This window comes from Mustela lutreola, chromosome 6, assembly GCF_030435805.1.
Source record: "Mustela lutreola isolate mMusLut2 chromosome 6, mMusLut2.pri, whole genome shotgun sequence".
Classification (NCBI taxonomy): Eukaryota; Metazoa; Chordata; class Mammalia; order Carnivora; family Mustelidae; genus Mustela; species Mustela lutreola.
Window position 1 is genome coordinate 74989367 of NC_081295.1, and position 23817 is coordinate 75013183.

At 39.4% G+C, this 23817-nt stretch overlaps 1 protein-coding gene across 1 annotated transcript in view; it reads right to left on the reverse strand.

The window, feature by feature from the left end:
* Window positions 1-17734: 17734 nt before the first annotated feature.
* TRMT11 (tRNA methyltransferase 11 homolog) overlaps window positions 17735-23817 on the reverse strand; it is a 117122-nt gene continuing 111039 nt past the window's right edge. The window contains exon 13 of the mRNA XM_059177633.1: window positions 17735-17876. Within this exon, the coding sequence (XP_059033616.1) occupies window positions 17757-17876 (120 nt within the window). The 3' untranslated portion in view covers window positions 17735-17756. The remainder of the gene's footprint in view (window positions 17877-23817) is intronic.

Here is a 23817-nt window from a genome sequence, read left to right on the forward strand (position 1 = left end):
GCTCGGAGAAACACGGTGATACAGAGGGAAGTGGGCAGCTAGAGATCAGTCGAGGATTTGTGGTAGAAATGACAGATGAAGGCATACGAAGAGATAGAGTCTAGACAGAGTTGCCAACAGCCAAGCAGGATAATTAATAAAGTTCATGTTTTTAGACAACTAATTATGCACCCCGTGATTGTTATTATTACTACAACAAATGATCACTGAAGATAGCAAGGCCAGACTATCTGTAACCTATCCCACAGCCAAAATATCCTGGAGGAACTCTTAGCTGGCATCTGGCCAAGCCACGTCAGTTGAGGGAAGCTCTATATCTTCACTACGTCAGAACAGGACTGGCTGTTTGAGGTGAAACAGCATCCAAGTAAAAAACCCTTGGAAAAAAGAAAAGAAAGAAGAAGAAGAAGGGACAGGAAGAATTTATAGATCCAGGGACCTGAGTAGTTATGTAACCACAGGAATTATTTCACATAGAGGGATTGATCACTCCTGCCATTCCTAATAAATACCAATAAAGGGTTGCTGAATGACACAAGTTTATTCAAACCCAGTTTAGGGATCCAGCAAAGAGCCCAGTTCTCCAATAAGCAGGTGGTGGCACCCCCTCACCAACCAAGGGGAGACTGGAGGATAGGTTAACATTGGGCAAAACGAAGCCCCCATAACACAGCAAATCCCCTAGCAGAAGAGGTCTAGCTGGAGTTTCTTATTCTGGATTTACAGCAAGCCTGGTAGGAATGCCATCTTTTATGCCTTTTATGCCTTCTCACTTAAGAGTTTAGAAGAGCATGAAATGGAGTAGAAAGAAACTAAGAACCATCATTCAGTAGCAACTGACCCCATGCCAAGTACCATCTCGTTATCACCTCAGTGAAGATTCAGAGCCACGCCAGAAATTAGGACTCATTATCCCTAATTCATATACAGAGAACCAAGACACAGAGAAGTTACTTGCAGAAAATCCCGTATACTCAGGAATTTGCTGTGTCCGGTGTCAGTCTGAACTTGGGTCATTTTGGCCTCAAAACTCCATTCAAAGCTTCCCAAGTGGTCACGTGGTCAGGTGATAGGGAAAGCCCAACTCACTCCACACTCTCTTGGGATAATGTGTCCTTCAACCTAGATGGCAAACTCCCTGGGTGAGCTGCAGCAATAACATGTGATTCCTTTGGAAACCTGTCATTAATTATTTCTGTCTTACTCTTAAGCATATGGTGGCCACAGCAGTTGGAAACAAATGGGAGGTGATCTGGTCCTGGGAAAGTGAGCAACCATGTAATTAGCAAAGTTAATATTGTGCAGTTTCCATAAATAACCTGCAGCTTACTTTTGTTATTGAGACATTCAATATTAAAAAATGTAGGGGGTATTTGAAGTAGGGAAAAAAAGGGGATGATCTGGGACACATGTCAAGGGGAGGGGAATAACTTAGTCTAAGAAATTACATCTTTATTTTTGAATGACCTTTACATCTTTAAAAGAAAAATCCCCTCAGGGTTTCCTTCGAAGCTCGAGGATTTGATTATTTGTTGCATTGGTTATGCAAGTGGTAGAGTAAAACTTCCTCTTGAAAATTTGCCTACACACAGGGTCTCTTGTTATTATTATCCAGAACTGGGAGTCACCTCATCAAGATTCCTCCCCATGGGGTCTGCCCTGTGGCAGAGGAGGATTAAAGGGTTAGATCATGCAGCCTCCATGGTCCCTCCCAGGGTTCTTGGAAATGGCTGCAAACCATCCTTAAGCTAGACACGTAAGTCTTCTCACACTTTCCTCATTTATCACTGCCTGGGTCAAACTCCTTTTCTCCTTACCTACTTTTTCTGGGAATGCATTAGTCAATATTTCTGTTTTAGAAGTATTATCTTTTTCCATTTTGTGGCTTTGCTATCTAATTTCAAGCATAAATCCACCAAGCAGTGTTGACTTCTAATGCCAGGGTCTGTCTGGGGGACCACAGACTTGTAGTAAATGTTAAATCATGATGACAAAAACAATAGACTCAAATAGCAATGTGATCACAATAAAACACTCCATTTTCCCAATTCCATGAGCTCTGCAAAGCTTTGACCTTAAAACAGCTTTATACAAACACACACACACACACACACACACACACACACACACACAATCTCTACGGTTTCTGTTACTATAGGAAGGGTTTCTATTCTGCCCCATTGTATGTTTATACAACACCTCATTGCCATGATCTATAGGAACATTGCTTAAATTAAGCAAATAGGAAATGTCATGGGAAAAGAAAGGGATTACAATGGGAAGCTGAAAAGGAAGAGAATTACAGACGGTAAGAATAGGTGATGATTTTTAAAGGCAATTTTTTGGCAAAAAGTCCTATTCTGGCAGAGTTCTTTAATAATACCTATTTTTTAAAAGAGTTTATTTATTTATTTGAGAGAAAGAGACAAAGACAGCAACAAAGAGCATGAACAGGGAGGAGAGGGAGAGGCAGGCTCCCCGCTGAGCAGGGAGCCTGACATGGGGCTCAATCCCAGGTGTCTGGGATCATCACCCAAGCCAATGGCAAATGCTTAACTGACTGAGCCACCCAGGCACCCAACAATACCTATTTTATTGAACATTCTGATTTTCTCCTTTCACATCCACCCAACTCACCCACCCAATATGGAAAGGAAACCCTATTTCTCAGTTATTTCTTAGAAGGGTATGAAGCTCAGACCAAATCATGCTATGTAGTTCTCAGCCCCAACAGTGCTGCACAAGTGATAAATGACTGAAGAACAACTTTGGAAGAGAGAAATTTTCACCTCCCCAATAATATTGTGACCCTATGGTGAGTGTGGCTTGGATGAGGTAAGTAGAGCCGCCCACGCTGATTGCATCGTTGTTGATTATGAACGGACCTCAGATCTTTAGCAGCATAAGCTGGTCATGCTTGGTCCACAGATCCTGTACCCTGCTTCTCCCCCAAGTGGAGTTCTTGATTCTCTTCCTTAACCTCTAAGATTAGTCCAGATTTTAGGCTAAAAATTTCACTAATTCTCTGGCCTCACTCACAAAAGCCTCCTTCAAGTCACACTTGGTACCAGCCCAAACTTAGTCTTATACTGCAACTCTGTAATCTTCTGATTTGCTCCCCTGGGTTAGAGTACCAGTCTGTGCACCTGCTTAATGACCAACCCTTTTATGACTGGGTCCTCACCTGTATTTCCTCTTCTAAATTTCTTCTCTATCTGTACTATCCCCACTTACACACCTTCCCATAACAGAGAAAACCCAAGTGCGTGCATGTGCACGCATGTGGGCACACACACACACACACACACACACACACATACACACAGGTAGACTGAGGGTGAATCCAACTTCCTGCTACCTGGACACATGCCTCCTCCATCACTTAATGTAATCACCAAATGTTCACAAATAATAGTACCCCTCCACTCGAGGGGAATGATGCAACTTCAGGTTCCAGCATTTCCAATTTGGCTCAGTCCATCTACCTCCTTCTCCAACAACAGCACAAAGCTAATTTGACCACACCCTCCATTTTCTCCCCAAGAACAATTGCTCTAGAAATGGCTCTGTTCACCCATAAACTGAATCAATAATAAAAATCATTATTTTGTTTTGACATAGAAATATTTTGATATTCCATTTATCTCATTAAAGTTTCGGCAAATATCAAGACATTTTCCTACGTATAAACATTTTCCTAAGAACACTACTTGGAGATTCTGGTGATAGAGATAAGACCTAGGTTATCGTCACTTTCCACTGCTCTGGTTCTGGGGTTTATAGGTCAGGAAGCTAGCTCTTCCAGAATACTCAAAGTTGCGGGGGTGATGGGCCTGCTTTGAACCAAATTCCCAGGCACCTGGCATCTAAATCAAATTTCAAGTTTAATCTACTGAAACATTGTAACTTTATAGTAGAAAAACTTGTTACTATTAGGGGCAATGCAACAAATTAGCATCATGTGCCTCCTGACATGATATGCTGAGAAGAGCACGACATTGCTTTGGTGTTATTCCTGCCCAGAGTATCTAACTTCAATCCCATCAGGAGGAAACATCAAACAAACACAAATGGAAAGTGTACAAAAGAGCTGCCCAGACCCTTTAAAAAATGTCAAAGCAAAAAAAAGACAAAGACAGAAACGGTTGCAGTCTAAGAAACTATAGAGAAGCAACAATTCAATGCTACATGCGACCCCAGATGGGTCCCTGAATACATCTCCCAAAATATTTTTATTGGAGTGATTGGTGAAATAGAAATAAGATCTGTAGATAATATATCAGTGCTGAATCAGTGTTAATTTCCTAAAGATAAGGATTTCTGAAGGTAATTATGTGGTTATGTAAGGGAATTTACTTATTCTTAGAAAATGAACACCAAAGGGCCCAGAAAATGATGAGTATCTATTGAGAGAGAAAAATGACCCCTCAAAAATGTGGTAAAATGTTAATGAGTAGGAAAAGTCCAGGTGAAGTCATATGGGAGTTCTTTGTACTTCACTGTAACTTCTTTCGGGGTATAAATTATTTCAAAACAAAAAATTACAAAAAAAAAAAAAATCTGTAATCTGTAGTGAAAGATCATCCTTTCCCAGTTCTCAGAATGGCTGGGTGGCCCACCCTGCATCACTTCCTATTAACAAGGTACCTAAGAAGCAATTCAATTAAATTCAACAGGAGCCAATTGTGGGTCTAAGATCTCTGCTCTACTGCTGGTAAAAACTCCACGTTATGCCTCTTTCTACACTCACCCTTCTTTCTTCCCATCCTCTTACCATCTCTTCTGTTACACTCATGCTGTCGAAGGCAGCACATTCAATGAACTGTAAGTCAGTGTTGGAGAGACAGCAGTACAGTGGTTAAAGCCGATGGCTGGGATGTGGTTCCCAGCTCTTCTGTTCAATTAGCAGTGACTCCCGGGCAGATCTTCTTTTCATCTCCAAGATAAAGGTGATAATAGTGCTTACCACATGGTGTTATTATGATGATAGAATAAAATCCAAATGTAAGGTGCATGGCACCCAGGAAGCACCCAGCAAATGTCAGCTATTGGTCTTATTAGGACTAATATATTGAGAACCTTCAAGAAACAAGAAAATTGAAATCTAATACATAAATAAGTTGGCACTATCCATGCATGTGTTCACATCATTAGGATGCCGTGAGCTAGAATTCAAAAGGAAATGTGAATTCAAGCAACTATATAGCCATGACTGAATTAAGAAATGCCCCAAATTCAAAATAATGGAAGACATGAGCAAAAATAAGCAACTTAATTCCATTTTAGGACTGTGACAAATTTAAAACAAAGTGGGAATTACAGGCAACAGCTTAAGGAAAAATGAAACCCAAAAAATGGTACTTTGCCTCCCAGTGGGAGACTTTAAAAAGACAGGGAAGAATATTTGCTCATGAGACAAAAACATGTGTAACTTTCTCATTTCCTGCTCACGAGATGCTCTGGCTGCCTTTATTTAAACTGCTGTGTTGAGGACATATAATAAGAGACGAAGCAGATATGAATGTTCAACAGGACGATACTTTATGGCTCCTTGGCACCCCATGCCAAACATTAATAAGGTTTACGAGAAGCCAGCGAGCACTGTAAATTGCTCTCCTTCTAATTTGAATCATGCTGCAGACCTCGTTTGTTTCCTGCATGCTGATCTGACAATGAGAGATAAATCTGATAAAGTACTCTAACTTGGAAAGAGATTTGTTTTCTGTCCATGGAATCTATCTCTATGAGGAAAAGGTTATTGGGCCTGGAGCCACAAGCAAGAATATGTGTACCTGAATCACCCCTTTGATATTCGGGGTCTTGTCACACAGGATACTTTGCTTATTCAGGCTTTTTAAATGGTCCTGAAGGAATGTTTTTGTGCAACACACCCCGACCCCCGCCAGCCGCAAACTCGCCTGCAGTGAAGTGATTTAGGACTGAAATGTCATTAAGTGAGCTATATTTTACCAGCAAGGGCTGGGTGGCCATCGCTTTAGAGCCTCTGTCACCCCAAACTTCATTTTTTATTTACATTTTTCAATGTTTGGGAGTAAACAGTTCCAAACCACATGGTCCAGTTCATCCCTTGCCAGGATATCCCGCAGACAGGTCAAAGAAAAGGAAACTGACTTCACCTTGATTTTCAAGTATTTCAGACTGTTTTGCATTTTGACCCTGGTGACGGTCTTGGTGAAATGGAACTGTGTTATATTACCATCGCATGAAGGCAAAGTTATAACTGACAACTGCCAGGAAGGAAATTTTCCATCTTGTGGAAAAAAGGAGATACCAGACCCTTCTTTTACAGCACTATATTCTCATTCATAATCGCAAAAACTATTTCAGAGTAAAAAGATAAACAATGTGGTGAGGTTCCTTACTAAGTATCAGTGACACACTTTTCTTTTAGTGCAAGGAACTCAAAATATGCCCTGAAGAGCTAAAGAAACAGTTAAGATAAAACTATAATAAATTTTACATAGGATAATAGTTACATTGCCACAGCAGAATCTGAATTTTAACACAAAAGTAAAAACCGCTGCAATTACTGATGTATACACCAATCTGACTAAGCATAATTAAAGTAAGTCATAGCTACCATTATTTGACTATTTACTCTATGCCCACACTGGGCTAAGCAGTTGACACAGATGACCTCTTTGAATCCTCACGTCTTCCCCAGGAGATAAGGAAAGTATGACCCCCTCATTGCTCAGATAAAGAGAGTAGAGCTTTGGGGGAGGGAAATATTCCACCCAAGGTCTTTTAAGTGCTTTTGAGATGTACAGCCCAGGTCTCGTTCCAGAGCTCAAGCTAAGCCAATTTGCCGTAGTCCCGCATCTTCTAATTCTAGCCTGTTCCTCCAGCAGCAAAACTTTTTCTAAGACTGAGTACTAGTGATGTCATAAAGCGAGCAATTTCTGGAGTCCTAGTGAGGAGAAAATACTGGGATACAAAAATAAAGATGTCAGCTGGAGAGGGAATGCACACGGGGAAACTCCAATATCTCAATGATAGCAAGCAAACCATTTCTTAGAAATTCAGCAAATATGAATTAAGCACCTACTGTGTGTGTGTAGCAACTGTTTGGGGCACTTGAAATTATGGGATAACACAGCTCTGGATTCTCTGGATTCATTCAATGCTTTTATCAGAAACCCAGGAACTAGGTTCGGTACTAGGAATCAGGGTTTCCCAGTTAAATAAGATATAATCCCTGGTTTCCAAGACCTCACAGTCCAGCACAAACCTAGCAGAAAAAAATCAAGACTGCTTTGTTTCTTTACTACGATTGTGCTTTCTCTCTTTTCCCCTAAAAATGAAAAATAACTGTCTATGTCCAAAATAGCACATTAAACTTTTGAGATATATCCTGTTGGTTTCCTAATTACCCTTTAAAAGAAGCAACATGCTAAGAACCATCTTCAATTCATAGAATCAGAATGTACAAGAGCTAAAAGGAACCTTTGAGATTACCCATCTGACCCTATAAGTGAGGGAACTGAGGCCTGGCTCTCACAGGAAACCACTGGCAGATCCGAGGCTGTAACCCATGTCATCTGGCTCCAAGGACATTGTTCTTGCCCGGGTGCATCACACTGAGCCACCTCCTGTGTAATCAACCCATGTCCCTTTGCCTGCCAGAAGAAAATGAGAAGCTTTATTGTTCCCAATTTTGGATAAATTGCAATATTGTGGATTCATATAAATTCACTCACAAATTATACTCAATAAACCCCAGGGAGCAATTTAAAGGCACGATACCTCCACTGCCCCCCCTCTTGCTGGGAGGGCAAGGTGATGATGGAGCAGGAGGGAGGAGAATGGGGGATGCTCATAAATTATGAGAAGCAAAGGAGTGATTTCATCAAAGTGCCAAGCTCAGTCCATGGAATGTTTCAATTGTATAAAATTTATAGTTTTCTGAGGAGGATGATTTACGAGCCCTAATTTTCCACAATAAAAAGCTCAGTGGGGATTCTGTGAATGAAATATCTTTTTAAAAATAAATAAAAAATGTAATTCAAAATGAGGGTCAATGGTGCCACGTCTGGAGAATAACTCCTTCTCGGATCAGCTCCAAAAATGAGTCACGGGAGAAAGACCCCATAAAACCTGCGTTATTTTAAAAGGCATAGGAAGTTGTATAATAAATAAGAAATATGCAAAAAATGCATATTTGATCCAATTTGTTCAATTGATAGAGTTGTATCTTTATCATAAGGCTTCAAAGAGAAAAGAATAACTGGAAAGAAATCTAAGGATTCTAATGAAAGCTAAAGTATTTCAAGAACAGGGGGAGAAGAGGAAAGAAGATAGAAAAAGGAAAGTCTTACTGAAAATAATTAAGGAAATGTGCCTTTCATTCAGAAAAGAACAAAATGTAAATATGTATTGCTTCTCATAAATTTGATCACCATGGAATCAGAGCCTAGATTTCTTGAGATAATTTTTAGTCCCTTTCCTCAGTGAGGCCTTCATCAGGGAGAACATTAGGAACCTTTCCTCTGCCCATACATGTAACCAAATGCTATTCCAGTGAATGAGGGACAGGCATGCTCAGTCAGAATCTGACTGCAGCTGCATGTTGCTGGTCCATTTTTCATTGCTGTGGCTCCATCTCAGTTTCCCGCTAGAGACTGAATCTCCCGCTGAGCTCTATCTCTGCCTTTCCAGGCTGGGGTCCTGACAAACTACCTGGACCTTTCCAACTTCTCTCTCTGGAGGACCTAAAGAGCCTAAACCTAATACACCCAGGTTTTTGCCAACCACTCTTGGCTAGACAGCCTTGCATCTCAACTCAGTTTCTGAGTTGACCATACCACTTTGAACAGTGACTATTCATAGCAAGTTATCTCCCTCAACACAAATCATAGCTGATACATCCCTAGGCTCCATCTCCACTGGCAAGAACTTGCTGTGTAGCCAAGGCCATCTCACTATTGATGGTGATTATTTAGAAATTAGGACAAAAGGATCAGAATCAGATTTCTGAATTCTATTTCAAGTACTAGTATTGATTTGCTAAATGAACTTGGTAAGGCATCAAATATTTGGGCATTTCCTGCTTTTCTCATCATGGCAGATAGACTCTAAGGAGGTCTTCTCATGATCCTGACTCTTATGCTTCAAGCCCTTGCAGAGTTCTGTCTCCTTGAAAGTAAGCAGAATATATACCTTGTTTTTAACTAACAGACTATGGCAAAGTGATTCCACATTACTAACAGACTCATTCTAGACATCCTCTGTGGTTGACTCTAAGGAAGGAAGCTGTGATTTGGGAATAGGGCCTGTGAAATAGAACTATGTAGCACAGAACTAGGGGCAGGCTCTAGGAGCTAAAGAAGTCTCCCTCTGAGAGCTGACAAAAAGCTGGAGCCCTCACTTTTATAATAACAAGAAAACTACTTCTGCCAGTGACCTGAGTGAGCTTGGAAGCAGATCCATCACCACTTAGGCAGCCGGATGAGAACAGAACTTCAGCTGACACCTCAGTTACAACTTTGCAGATGATCCAGTTAAGACCTGCCCAACTCCTGATCCACAGAAATGATAATATAACATGTATTTTGTTTTAAGAAGCAATAGATAACCAGTACCACTTTAATTCAAATAAGTACCAAAAAATTGATCATAATGTACACTGCCGTGGATGCTATAGAAGACTTACTTTTACTCTCTAAGACAAATCTACCAACATGAAGAATTACATTATGTATAGGAGGATTAAACAATATAATGTGATAAGCAAGAGTTAGCTAGAGCAGTTCATAATCAACTGTCAAATAAATGAGGTGCACCTTAGTGCTCCAGGTGCACTGTGGGAAGATAGTTGACAGGGTCCCAGGAAGAGTTTGTGATGGAAATAGAGACAGTCTCACAGTTCCTGCAGCATAGATAGGGCTTGCTTTGGCGCTTATCACACAAGTACACCTCCATTAGAAAACAATTCACATATCCCAGTCTCTGTAAATTAAAATGCAATTCTCTGCAGGATCAAACAATTTATGACCCTACAATTATATGATCTTGGCAAGTTATGTTATCTTCTAAACCTCAGTTCCCTCTACTGTAATACAGGAATAAAAATGGTTATCTTTCAGGTGCCTGGTTGGCTCAGTGGGCTAAAGCCTCTGCCTTCAGCTCAGGTCATGATCTCGGGGTCCTGGGATTAAGCCCCACATCAGGGCTCTCTGCTTGGCAGCGAGCCTACTTACCCCTCTCTCTCGCTCTCTGCCTCTTCTGCCTACTTGTGATCTCTCTCTCTCTCTGTCAAATAAATAAATAAAAATTTTTTTAAATGGTTATCGTTCCTCATTAGGAGGTTTTGAAAGTCAAACGAGAAAAATAATTAAAGTGCTTGGCACCTGTAAACACCTGAAAAATGTTGGTTCTTATTATTACCAGTGCAACTGTTAATTCTTACTAGAAGAGAGAGTGGTTCTACAGAGAGCTCCCTGTTTGCCAGATCCTTCGGCCAGCTCAGAGGCAAGCTAAGAGTCTTAACCTCTCTCCCAACCCTGGGCCATTCCAAAGAAATTTTGCCTTCCACTCCTGCTTTCTTGCTTTCTTTCTTAAGTATGTTGATAACCATGGAGATTTCCTGTACTAACCCATGAGTGACCTGAGGACAAAGGCCTGTCTGTTTCATCTTCTTAACTGTCACCAGGCCCAAAACAAAGCTTGGCATATAATAAATCCTCCTGAAGTGGTTTTGGTTTGTGTTTTGGCTTTTTTAATGAGGATTAGGCCAGCATCTCCGGAGGCTGGGGGGCAGACAGAGAGAGTATGTGGAAATGTATCTCAAAACTCTAGCCTTTCTCTGATACCCTTGAAATGTTTTGCTTGAGGTTCTAGAATTTAATTCCCTCAAGGGATTTTCCTAGATCAGTTGGTATAGATGGTTCAACTTTTTTTTTTTTAACATATCCATTACCTACTATTTATACATACTTCTTTTCTTTCAGGATCCATCTTGAGAAATGGTTCTTGTTTGCAGATTTCTTCACAATAACCAACTGCTGTGAACAATAATAACAGCAATAAGCTAGGATGATTCCATCAGTTTGTATTTTTGCAATTTGCCACTGCCTCAATGGGGAGAGCATATAACACCTCTATCATACTAAAAAATCAAATTTAGAATATATTACATCGATTGGATATTTATAAATGAGACATATGTGAGTCTTGTGGTTAGCTGATGGAATTTATAGTCTTCCTGCTGTTCAGCATTGACACTGGAACATAAGTTCCCAGGAGTTTATTGGAATATTCACATATGGTCAAATATTACACATACATCTGGCATCTTGGTATATTTGAGAAGCAGTGTGTCTACAGACAGACAATTGGCATCTGGCTTGAATGCTGAAAAGTATGGAGGGAAGCAGAGATGCCAATAGAAAATCAAAGGAAAAGAGGAGCACAGAGAATGGCTTTTCTCCTAAGAAAAGAGAAATGGAAACACTACCATCTCCATCAGATGATCAGCTCTTCAAGTCTGAAAATTCAGCATGACTTCAGGCTGCTTTTACTTAAGATTAATCCAGAATGTTGTTTCCTTCAAATAAATGAGAGAGACCTAAACAACAGAATCAGATTTATTTTAAAGATTTTATTTATTCATTTATTTGAGAGAGAAAGAAGGGGCGCAAATGGGAGGAAGGGCAGAGACAAAGAACCTCAAGCAGACTCTCCACTGAGCATGGTGCCAGAGGTAGGGCTTGATCCCAGGACCCATGAGATCATGACCTGAGCCAAAACCAAGAGCCAGAGTCTTAACCAGTTAGCCACTCAGGCACCTCCAGAGTCCATTTATTTTAAAAACTGAAGTCGCTAGGGGGAAGATGTCATAGAAAAGGCTTGAGTTCCATCCTCATAACTTACCAGCTGTGTGTCCTTGGGCAAACTGTGTAACCTCTCTGTACATCAGTTTCCATACCTATAGAACGAGAAGAGGCATACCTGCTGCTTGACGGCAAGTAGTTATGACTTAAAACAAAGTCATGTAATTATATAGTCTTAGAAAATATTTTTATTATTAGCTTCATTGAACCATTTTGTAAATAAGTTGAGCATACATTATAATTAATTTCAAAATCATTATTAACGGTAGTAAACTTTTTTTTTTTTTTTTTGTCTACCAAAGAGTACACCTTCTGGGAACTATCACCTCACTTTCCCTCTGCCACTCCCCCAGCCCAGACTTCACTGGTATTATGGGAGCCACCATGTTAGATAGTATCAGTTCAGCCTGGTCAACAGATGATTGGGACAACTGGGACAATGTTCCCGAGGTTTAGCCACCTTCCTGCCCTCATAAAATGTGAATGTGAAGTACCCCACATATGGCTCCACCCCTATATAGCAAATTCCATACATATTTTTAAATATAGCTGATGGAATTTATAGTCTTCCTGCTGTTCAGCATTAACATATATAAATACATATACATTTTTTTTAAATTATTTTTCCCCCTCAAGCTTGTTCAAATTGGGTTTCTTTCACCTGCCAGAAGAAAACTTTCCAAAATCAAAAGGGAGGCAGTAATGACTTAGGGTACAAAGACATGCAGAAAATAATACCACAAAGAAAGAAAAGTAACGGATAAGAAGAAATGAGACTGCCTAAGAGATCCAGTTACAGCTAAGGAAATCTCAGCATTGTGACTTCCTAGTCATGTGACATGGAGCAAATCACATTCTTACCCCTAATCCATAAAATGGAATTGGTTTGAAATGTTTATAACACATGGGGTACAAATATGATCCTGTCTCTTATTTCACCAAATATTAAATAAAACTAACTCAAGAATCTTATACTGGCTTAGTCTTCCACTTCTCTTCTCCAGTGCCATCTCAGAAGACCCAAGAGGCTTAAGCACACCAAAGATGAAGTTCACCTCACTTGAATCCAAAGTATGCAAAAGGTGCCATGTGGCTTGGCCCCTGGAAAGTGGAGACTACTGCCAGCAGCACTGTTCCCTGACTACTCCACTCCACCCAGACTGCCCAAACCTGCCAGGCACATTCTCAGGAAGTCCCTTCCAATCCTTAGTGCCCCGCAGGCTCCATGCCCAGACTGGTGCAGATGTCCAGCCCTTCCAGGGCCCACAACCATATCATTCTTTCCAATCCCAAAGATCACCTCAGAAGTCTGATTGCTTTCCTTTTCAATCTCTGGAATTAAAAACAAAAACAAAACAAATAAGACAAAACAAAAACAAAGAAAACTACAACAACCAAAAACAACAAAAAAAACCCTATTCCACTTCTTTCCTTGATTCCGGAGCTCCCCATGCACTACCCTCCCTCAACCCACCTCTTTCCCAGAGTAGCTACCTGGTCTGTCTTCCCTCCTTGAAGTGCCTCCACTTGAAGTCTTAAGCCTAATTATCTGCCCTACTCTCTTCCTGGAGACCAAGAGTTGGAAACTGTTATCATAGCTCAGATCTTGAGATGTATTCCCTTTCTAGGCCATAAGCTCCTTGAAAACTGGAAGAGCATTTTTATTTTTTGTGTGTCAAACCAAACTCACCACCACCAGCATCCAACACATTTAGCTCTTCAAAGTGTCAAATTTGAAGCTGAGAAATCTTTACCAAAGAAGAGAGCCTATTTGGCTCTGACATTTCCCTTGCTATCTCCCATATCATGCCACAGTGGGGCGCAGTCTGTCCAGGCAGAGGTCAGACCTCTTTTTGACCTCAGAGAGGTGAAGTACACTGCCTCCCCTTGCATTTTTTTTTTCTTTTTGCATCATGCGCACAAAGAAATATGAAATAGTATGGTGGGCTTATGTGAAGAGTAATGTCTATTCACATCAGGATTTTCAAGTAGAATTAGAAAGGACAACTTCTGTGCCTCCTTTTTGATAACATATTTTGCATTCAGGCTCTATGCTCCATGGACCTATTTCATCCACTACTTTAACCCAAGCCAACTCTGTTATCTTATCTTTGGCCTTGGTGTCTTCACTGCAAGCAAAGAACTTAAGATAAAATATTGCATCATATGGACCTTATCTGATCCCTTGGACCTGATACAAAGTTTCCACATTATTTTGTATCTGTAAGTCCCTGTGGTTATGCTTAAGAAGTGAAAACTCTAAAAACTTTAATATACACATAAATATAAACAAAAGTTTTGTTTTTCCTCTGAAACCATTCTTCAGAAATTAAAGAATCACTGCATACTAAAGTCTTTACAAAGTCTCTTAATTACAGGGCCCTTCCTTGATTGTTTTAATTTGGACAACAAAGTAGTATTGACTGAAATTACATCAGAGTATGTTTCTAGAGGTCACCTGGAAGAACTGTTGTTGTTTTTTTTAATTAGATAGGAGGCAAAGGAACTTGATACAGATTTAGCATTATAAGCAGGCCTTATGCAAATAAGTTTAGTGTAATTGGACATAATGCAAAAATCACAAATAGAATATCAGTTTCAGTGTCGGCATCATACACCAAATCAAACAATCTTATAACTCAAGCAGTAAGGCAGAGGTAAAGATTCTATTGTGTAGGGAAATTTAATAGGTGATTAAAAAACTCTTCTAGTGATAAAAAAGACACTAAGGTTGAAGATTTATGTGACACATTTAAGCAAAATTGTTTCATGAAATGTAAGGGTGGAAAAAAGAGGTACTTCTTAATATATGATTTTTTTTATTTTTTATTATGTTATGTTAGTGACCATACAGAACATATTACTTTATACGAATATACTGATGCTAAGATCAATATATTATTGTATTTCAAATATGCATAAAAAACTAATTAATCAATCACTTTATAAGTACCAATTACCTGTTTCATCTATCCCTAAAAGGGTTGATGTAACCAAATTGGCCACAAAACTTTTATTATCCTCTCATTGGAAAAATGGGAAATGGCCTCATGCTGGGGGTTACTTTATATTCAGATAAGCAGAATATAGCAAAGTGAAGAAATATTTAATAATATCTATATCTGTTTTACTAAGGTCTAATCCCCGCCCCCTTCATTTTTCACTCAGTGTTGCAAGGATGTGGGGGAGGATTTCATAATCCTAAGTGTTTCATTTTCTTCTTTCTTCTCAAAATTTATCCCCCCCCAAAAATCTCTTATTGTACCTTCATTATGTCTCAGGTGCCAAAGAAGAATCTGATTTTGCTAACATTTCCAAATATATCTGCTAAGTTTGACTTATCACTATTGCTTAATCTAAGTTTCTACTTCCTCAAATGCAAATTATGAGAAATAAATGGAACCATACTCATAAGGATGGCATAGGATTAAATGAGATACTACATATAAGACCTGCCCATTTGACTTCTGTACATTCTAATTGCTATTCTTACAGGAAAGTACACAGATCCATTTTGCCATTCATGAAGTTAATCAAAATTATCTGGAAGATCTCAGAATTAAGTCAATGCACAGAAAAGTCAATTATCTGTATCTGTTAGCTCTCATATCAAAACATAAGTATGTGGACAAATTTTGAGCACTGCATAAAAGTTGTTTTCATCTTAACAGGGCATATTCAGAGCAAGATATCTAGACAGCGTTTTGCTGAACAGGTGATGTGATTGGATATAGAAAATGTGTACATGTGAGCTTAACACTGCATTAAAGAGTATGGGTTTATTGCAGTTGGGGGAAATTTTCCCTCCCAAACTCAAAACATAACACATTTGAAGCAGTATACACAAAAACAGTATATCCCTGAAGGACAATCAAATGGTAGAAGCTAACTATCAACAATTTAAAAATGACACCCAGGTTTAACAATGAGAAGTGACTGCCAAATGAGGGAGACTGGAAAACCACTCCTCTGTGGATTTAATCCTAGGTGAGCAGCTGCCTAATTTCTTTCTTTCCATATCAACCGTATCTGACACATAGCTGGTACTCAATACACGTTTGTGGACTTAATGAATATTGAATGTCTACATTTTCTAAGTCAGTTGGTATTTTTAAACCCATGATTTCTTACTCATTCTTTTTTTTTTAAGATTTTTTTTTTTTTTTGGACAGACAGAGATCACAAGTAGGCAGAGACACAGGCAGAGATAGAGGAGGCAGCAGACTCCCCGCCGAAGTCAAATGGGCAGGTCTTATATGTAGTATCTCATGGTCTTATATGTAGTATCCCAGTATGAGGCCATTTCCCATTTTTCCAATGAGAGGATAATAAAAGTTTTGTGGCCAATTTGGTTACATCAACCCTTTTAGGGATAGATGAAACAGGTAATTGGTACTTACAAAGTGATTGATTAATTAGTTTTTTATGCATATTTGAAATACAATAATATATTGATCTTAGCATCAGTATATTCGTATAAAGTAATATGTTCTGTATGGTCACTAACATAACATAATAAAAAATAAAATCATATATTGATTAAGAAGTACCTCTTTTTTCCACCCTTACATTTCATGAAACAATTTTGCTTAAATGTGTCACATAAATCTTCAACCTTAGTGTCTTTTTTATCACTAGAAGAGTTTTTTAATCACCTATTAAATTTCCCTACACAATAGAATCTTTACCTCTGCCTTACTGCTTGAGTTATAAGATTGTATGATTTGGTGTATGATGCCGACACTGAAACTGATATTCTATTTGTGATTTTTGCATTATGTCCAATTACACTAAACTTATTTGCATAAGGCCTGCTTATAATGCTAAATCTGTATCAAGTTCCTTTGCCTCCTATCTAATTAAAAAAAACAACAACAGTTCTTTCAAGTGACCTCTAGAAACATACTCGGGTGTAATTTCAGTCAATATTACTTTGTTGTCCAAACTAAAACAATCAAGGAAGGCCTTGATTTTCACTCCCCGCCGAGCAGAGAGCCCAATGCGGGGCTTGATCCCAGACCCCTGGGATCATGACCTGAGCTGATGCCAGAGGCTTTAACCCACTGAGCCACCCAGGTGCCCCTTTCTTACGCATTCTTAAAACGCACACACATTTGGAAACTTCTTAAACTACTGGCACATGAAAGCAAAATGCTATTAGCTTCTGTTTGTGTGGGCCCATGAGACAAATAGAGAAACTGATCCTCAAGTGATCACTAGACTGAAGGACTGACAGATATTAATATTAATATTCCTGAGCAGGCTTCTATTAACTACTAACCATTTTCCAGGCTGTGATGCCCTAACCCCTCCAACCTTGTTGTGAAGACTTCTAGCAAGAAGGACAAAGGCAAAAGGTCCCTGCAACCACGTCAGGGAGGAAAGACAGAGAACTGCTACTGGGGAGAAAAGCAGGTTGGGGTAGGACTATAGAACAGTTAGACACAGCTGTGGCCTCCATGGAGTGATAGAAGGCCCATTTTTAAGAAGCTCAGACCATTGTAGGACTGAGGGAACCACCCTTCCCCTATTCGCATTACCATCATGAGTCTGAAGCAGACACTTAATTAAAAGGCAAATATGTCTAAGAGAAACATACATGATTCACACTGAATAACTGTACTGAATATAAACAGCACAAGGAGACACACATACAGACAAGGAGAACACAAACTGCAGAGAGGGTGAGAAAGTCTGACACGGGTGGGACTGGCCGGACGCTTTATAGAAAGGACTGGAAGGAATGCTTGTCTGATGGCTGTGCGGCACCTGACTGAGGAAATAAGGCAGCGGTAAAGACAGGGAGGGCAACAGATGGAGGGGGAGAGTGGACACCAAATTCAATAGCCAGTTACCTCAAATGATAGGTTCGAGGGAGTGGAGAGAAGAGAGCTATGTGGCTCTTCAAGGAGAGGAAACAAGGATGTCTTCTCTGGGGTGGCCAGCTGAGTCTAGAGGCATGAACCATCCAGAAAAGCAGTGCAGAAACTCCAGACTAGACCACAGGCCCTTCCATTTAGTGTTCTGAAAGAAATTTTGAATAATTCTTCAGGTCATTAAAATCCAGGGAAAATTTCAGGGAAATTATCCTGCCCAGCACTTTGCAAAACCACTTACCATAAGAATAAACAAAGAGTTTGGAGATGTTTCTGTAAAACGGTAAGAGGCATTTTTAAGTGCTTTTCTCCACTTCCTCTCCTTACTGCCCACACCCTCCACACACAAGCCTTTGCCCCAAGAACACACACATACTGAAATGCAAAGAAAAGGAAAAGTTCAGAAATAAAGAGCTTCAACAAATTTTAGTCTTCATAAGGCAACTAAATCTCCTGAGGCAAAAGAAGTAAAAATGAGATGAAGAAATCTTGGTTTTCAAGTTCAGATTTTTTAAAAATTTCAATTGATTAAAAAGCTGGAGAACACCCAGGATGTAGAGAGTAAGGAAGCAAGCAAGCTAGTTTCCTGAATCATGCTTCATAAACCATTAAAAATATAGGAAAGTTTCACACTCAACATGCATGCAATCAAATAAAAATTATGTTACATTTTTCCGACAAGCACCATAATATACTATTGCCCTAAGGTAAGGAAAGCTAAAATTATATAAAGTGCCTCTATTATTCATCACTTGGCACACTGTATTCTCTAGAAGTTTGCCTTTCCCATGAATATTATTTAAAATAATTAGCATTTATTACTACATGGCCTTCTTGATATACAATGTAGATCCTCTAATGTAAGCATTATTTATAGCTTAGTAGCTAGTGGGACACCAATAGTGCTAACAACAACAGAGGCTGAGGCCGGAAGGTTATCGTCCCAAGAAGGAAAGTCATTTTCCAAACCAGGTATTCTATTAGAACCCTGAGGTTAATAACCTCTCCTCTAACAACACCATGAGAACATTCTCCTGTTTAACAGTCATCACCCTCAAATCACACATTTTTGGGGAAATATAAACCCATTCATTTCTGTATCTAGTCACCTTTAGTTTTGATACATTAACACCCAAGAAAAGTTTTATACTGTTTGGGAGGGGGAAAAGCGTCTGCAAGTTGGAGAAGTCTGACGAAATAAGTAACATTCCCTGTAATGACAAATGATTCCAGCCATTGACTGTGGTTGTAAACCCCAAGCTTATATCTGCAACAGTGACTCACAGCCTTGAATTCTGTTCTCCAAAATTTAGCCTTTCATAGCTCTGATACAACAAGCCTGTTCTTAAGGAAATTCTCCAAGAAAGTGGGATCAACTTAAATCAATTTCGTATTAATGGCTAATGCAAGATAGCAAAAGATAGATTCCAGATACAACACAAAAATTCTTTATAGGAGAAATATGATTGTGAAGTCATCATTCACTGAATAGGTACTAAGCTCCTACCGCATGCATAAGACCATTCTAGGCATGATGGGAGAATATAAAGATGAAGAAAACCCATTCCAATTTACAGAAGTTTAAAGAGAAAGCCACAAAAATAGCACCAGTGCCCTAATGCCTATTATCATCATGCTACCACGTATTTGATTCTCAAAAGAATGAAATTAAAATCTAATTTATCCAGGCATTTGAAATCAGAGAGATATCCAGTGATGTAACCAATTGGCTAGGACTGAGAGATCTGGAGTCTAGCCTCAATCTCCAGCTTAGAGTTGAAGAGGAGCTGACTACAGATGTAGGTAACATCATATAGGGATCCACAAAATGGTATTCCATTGTGTGAATATAGAAAATACAGTTTTCTGGAATGCTACAGAACTTATCAGGCCCCCTGAAACTATTAAGACTTAAAATGGACAGAATAGCAAGCTAGAACATCACTTTACCAATTTGCACTAACAAATCAGGTTAGTTGCCAATGAACCTAGAATTCTATAGGTCTACTGGCCCCAAAGAAAGACTACACCAAAAGACACAATACTCTACTCTGCAGTCAAGAGTTAATTTCAGGGGCGCCTGGGTGGCTCAGTGGGTTAAGCCGCTGCCTTCGGCTCAGGTCATGATCTCAGGGTCCTGGGATCGAGTCCCGCATCAGGCTCTCTGCTCAGCAGGGAGCCTGCTTCCTTCTCTCTCTCTCTCTGCCTGCCTCTCAGTGTACTTGTAATTTCTCTCTGTCAAATAAATAAATAAAATCTTTAAAAAAAAAAAAAAGCTAATTTCAAAGAGAACCAGAATTCTTTTACTGGTTACACATGGCAAACTCTTCTCTCTTTGCTGGCTCATCATTTTGCACAGAAAAAAGTTGGCCTGATCATCAAAGTCACTGGATGTTTGATGTCAGCTTGCCTCCGGTTTTATCTCTTCTCTCTCACATGCCTGACCATAATCCACTCCCCACGCCAATCTCCAATCACACAAAATCTGCAATTCTTTCCTCAATAAGCCATGCTTTCATATGCCTCCATGCCTTAACTAGTGGCTGAGACCAATTAGAAAGTTCTCCCCTTATCTCCATGTACTGTAAGACTTGGATTGAGTGTCTTCTTCCATGTGAAATATTTTCTGACTCCTTCCTCTTTCCCACTTAAAACTGGGCCCAGGAGACTTAATTGTTCCCATTACAATATGCTCGTATCTCTGTTAGAGCAGGTATCCCACTCAAATGATTTTTGATATTTGGTTTCTCTCCACTTCTCCTACCCCCACTGGACCATGAGCCCCACAATGACAAGAATGGAGACCACATTTCTCAACTCTGAATGTATATATCTAGCACTTGACATCCTCAAAAAATATTTGCTGACTGAATAAAGTGAGTCTACACTGAAAGCCAAGTTGGTGTCAGAAGGTTACACGGCAAACAAAGAGAAAACAAAAAAACAAAAAACAAGGGAATCAAATATTTCTAATGAACATGGTCATCCAGCAGTTCTAGCATGATGCAGTCAACTCCATTGTAGGACATTACCTCCCACAACTAGTGTAGCCACAGCTGCCTCTCCCTTAGACTAGGTTTGAAGCTTTGACAAGTTCCTACAAATAATTCAACTCTTCATCAATCTTGAGTAGACAATGTAACTGAAGAGATTAGTTTCCAGGTCTGTACTCCTCAGCAAAGACTTGATGTTTGAATGATCACACTGGAGGGCCAGTCTCATCCACCACATTCTGATTATTATCAGCATTCATTTCCAAATATTACTAGTATGTGATATTCTAAGCAAGTCATCCCTAAAATCTAGAGGTGAATTCTATAAGCTTAGAGCCAGCCCTAACTACCTGGAAAAGTATGATCTTGAAGAAATAATTTATCTCTGTGTTTTTATGAATTTATGTAGAGTGAGAACAATGAGTTTTAGAATAATCTGATTTTTTTAAAAGATTTTATTTATTTATTTCAGAGACAGAACATGAGAGAGAGCAGAGAACACAAGCCAGGAGGGTTGGGCAGAGGGAGAGGGAGAAGCAGACTCCTGTTGAGCAGGGCTCTTGATGTGGGGCTCGATCTCAGGACTCTGAGAACATGACCTGCGCTAAAGGCAGACTTTAACCAACTGGGCCACCTAGGAGCCCCAGAATCATCTTTTTTTTCCCTTTCCTTTTCTTTTTTTTTTAAGCTATATAATAAACATTTATTGGACAAAATTACTAGCAAGCTGCAGAAAAAAAGTTCATACTGTTTGGTATACTCAGTGAAATTCCAGTTTTGTGTTTCTTTAGATGCACTAACTTTTACATCAAAGGCTCTCTCTAGGCAGTTGCCACAATACCTTGGAGGCATAATTTTTACCTGTAGTCTACAATAGGCAATTAAAATCTTCCAAAATCATTCCCGATTTCACTCAAAATGCCATTCTAAAGGGAGAGGGTGTAGAGTTCACCAGATCTATGCCCTGTTTCTTTTTTTTTTTTTTAATATTTATTTATTTATTGGAGAGAGAGAGAGAGAGAGAGAAAGGAAGAGAGCATGAGAGGGGTAAGGGTCAGAGGGAGAAGCAGACTCCCTGCTGAGCAGGGAGCCCGATGTGGGACTTGATCCCTGGATGCCAGGATCATGGCCTGAGCCGAAGGCAGATGCTCAACCAACTGAGCCACCCAGGTGCCCCCTATGCCCTGTTTCTAAGGGAGGGGAATATCCTCAAAATATTTAGGCAATTCACACATATCAAATGTCACCAATTTCAACAAGCACCCATTTCTAACATCTGTTACATAAAGGAATATCTGTTATACAATAGGATTAGCTTCGGAAGGGCTTCTAGTAACTGCTTTGGGAGTGTGGCCTTTCTGATTAAACACCAGCTGATCACTTACAGAATGTAAATTCTTACTAACATTTAAATAAATAGAAGAACGTAAGTTCCATGAAGGCAAGGACTTTTGTCCTTTTTGCTAACTACTGTACCTCTCCCACAATAAGTGCTCAAATATTTGTTGAAATGATTCTGCTGATGTATTTAAGGTTATTAAAAAACATTATTAAAAAACAAACAAGCAAACATGTTCTGGCCACAAGCATTCTTTTTTTTTCTTTTTAATTTTTTTTTTAATTTTAATAAACATATAATGTATTTTTATCCCCAGGGGTACAGGTCTGTGAATTGCCAGGTTTACACAGTTCACAGCACTCACCATAGCACATACCCTCCCCAATGTCCATAACCCCACCCCCCGCCCCCCAGCAACCCTCAGTTTGTTTTGTGAGATTAAGAGTCACTTATGGTTTGTCTCCCTCCAAATCCCATCTTGTTCCATTGTTCTTCTCCTACCCCCTTTACCCCCCCATGTTGCATCTCCACTTCCTTATATCAGGGAGATCATTTGACAGTTGTCTTTCTCCGATTGACTTATTCCGCTAAGCATGATACCCTCTATTTCCATCCACGTCGTCACAAATGGCAAGATTTCATTTCTTTTGATGGCTGCATAATATTCCATTGTGTATATATACCACCTCTTCTTTATCCATTCGTCTGTTGATGGACATCTAGGTTCCTTCCATAGTTTGGCTATTGTAGACATTGCTGCTATAAACATTCGGGTGCACGTGCCTCTTCCAATCACTACGTTTGTATCTTTAGGGTAAATACCCAGGAGTGCAATTGCTGGGTCATAGGGTAGTTCTATTTTCAACATTTTGAGGAACCTCCATGCTGTTTTCCAGAGTGGTTGCACCAGCCTGCATTCCCACCAACAGTGTAGGAGGGTTCCCCTTTCTCCGCATCCTTGCCAGCATCTGTCAATTCCTGACTTGTTAATTTTAGCCATTCTGACTGGTGTGAGTTGGGCCACAAGCATTCTTAATGCAGCCTCAATAATAAAAAATAGGTTTCAAACATAGTCTTATTTTAGGGGAGTTCAAGAACTTAAAACAAAGTGAGGGAAGCATCCAGGTAAGAGGACATGCATGCTAAATTTCCAATGCTGGATATTACATGCTTTCTTTGAGATTGTGTCAATCCAGCAACCATAACAGACACCCACTTAATCTAAAAATTAAACTGATACTTATAGCCAATACATTGTGGGCCTACATTTTCTGTATAGCTCTTAACTCCTTTTTCTCAAAATCCTTCCCCTGCTCTTGAGTAATTTATTTTTAAATACTTCACCTTAATATTTCACCACAAATTTACAAAATACTAAACCCTAACTAGCCCTTAAAATGTTGAAGGCAAGACATTACCAGATTTCTTAAAGAATACAGTAAACCTTTATGTATAAATGTTTTAATACTCAGCCTCTGTAAAGCTATCAGATGTTTGAAAAGTTTTTAAACATGAATCAAAGAGTCTACTTTTAAGAACTGAGCCATATATGAATGGGTGAGATCATCACTCATTTAATATAGTCCCCAAAAGGAGTAACAAGAGTATGTAAAATGAAAGAAAAGTCCCTCTGAGTTTGAAATTCTGTTGCACAATCTTGTCTTCTTTGTTCGAGAAGTCTGTAGTCATTTTCAGAATCCACTCCAGGAGCCAACTTGTTAAAATCTAGACATCAGGCAACCCCTTCATGGTAAAAA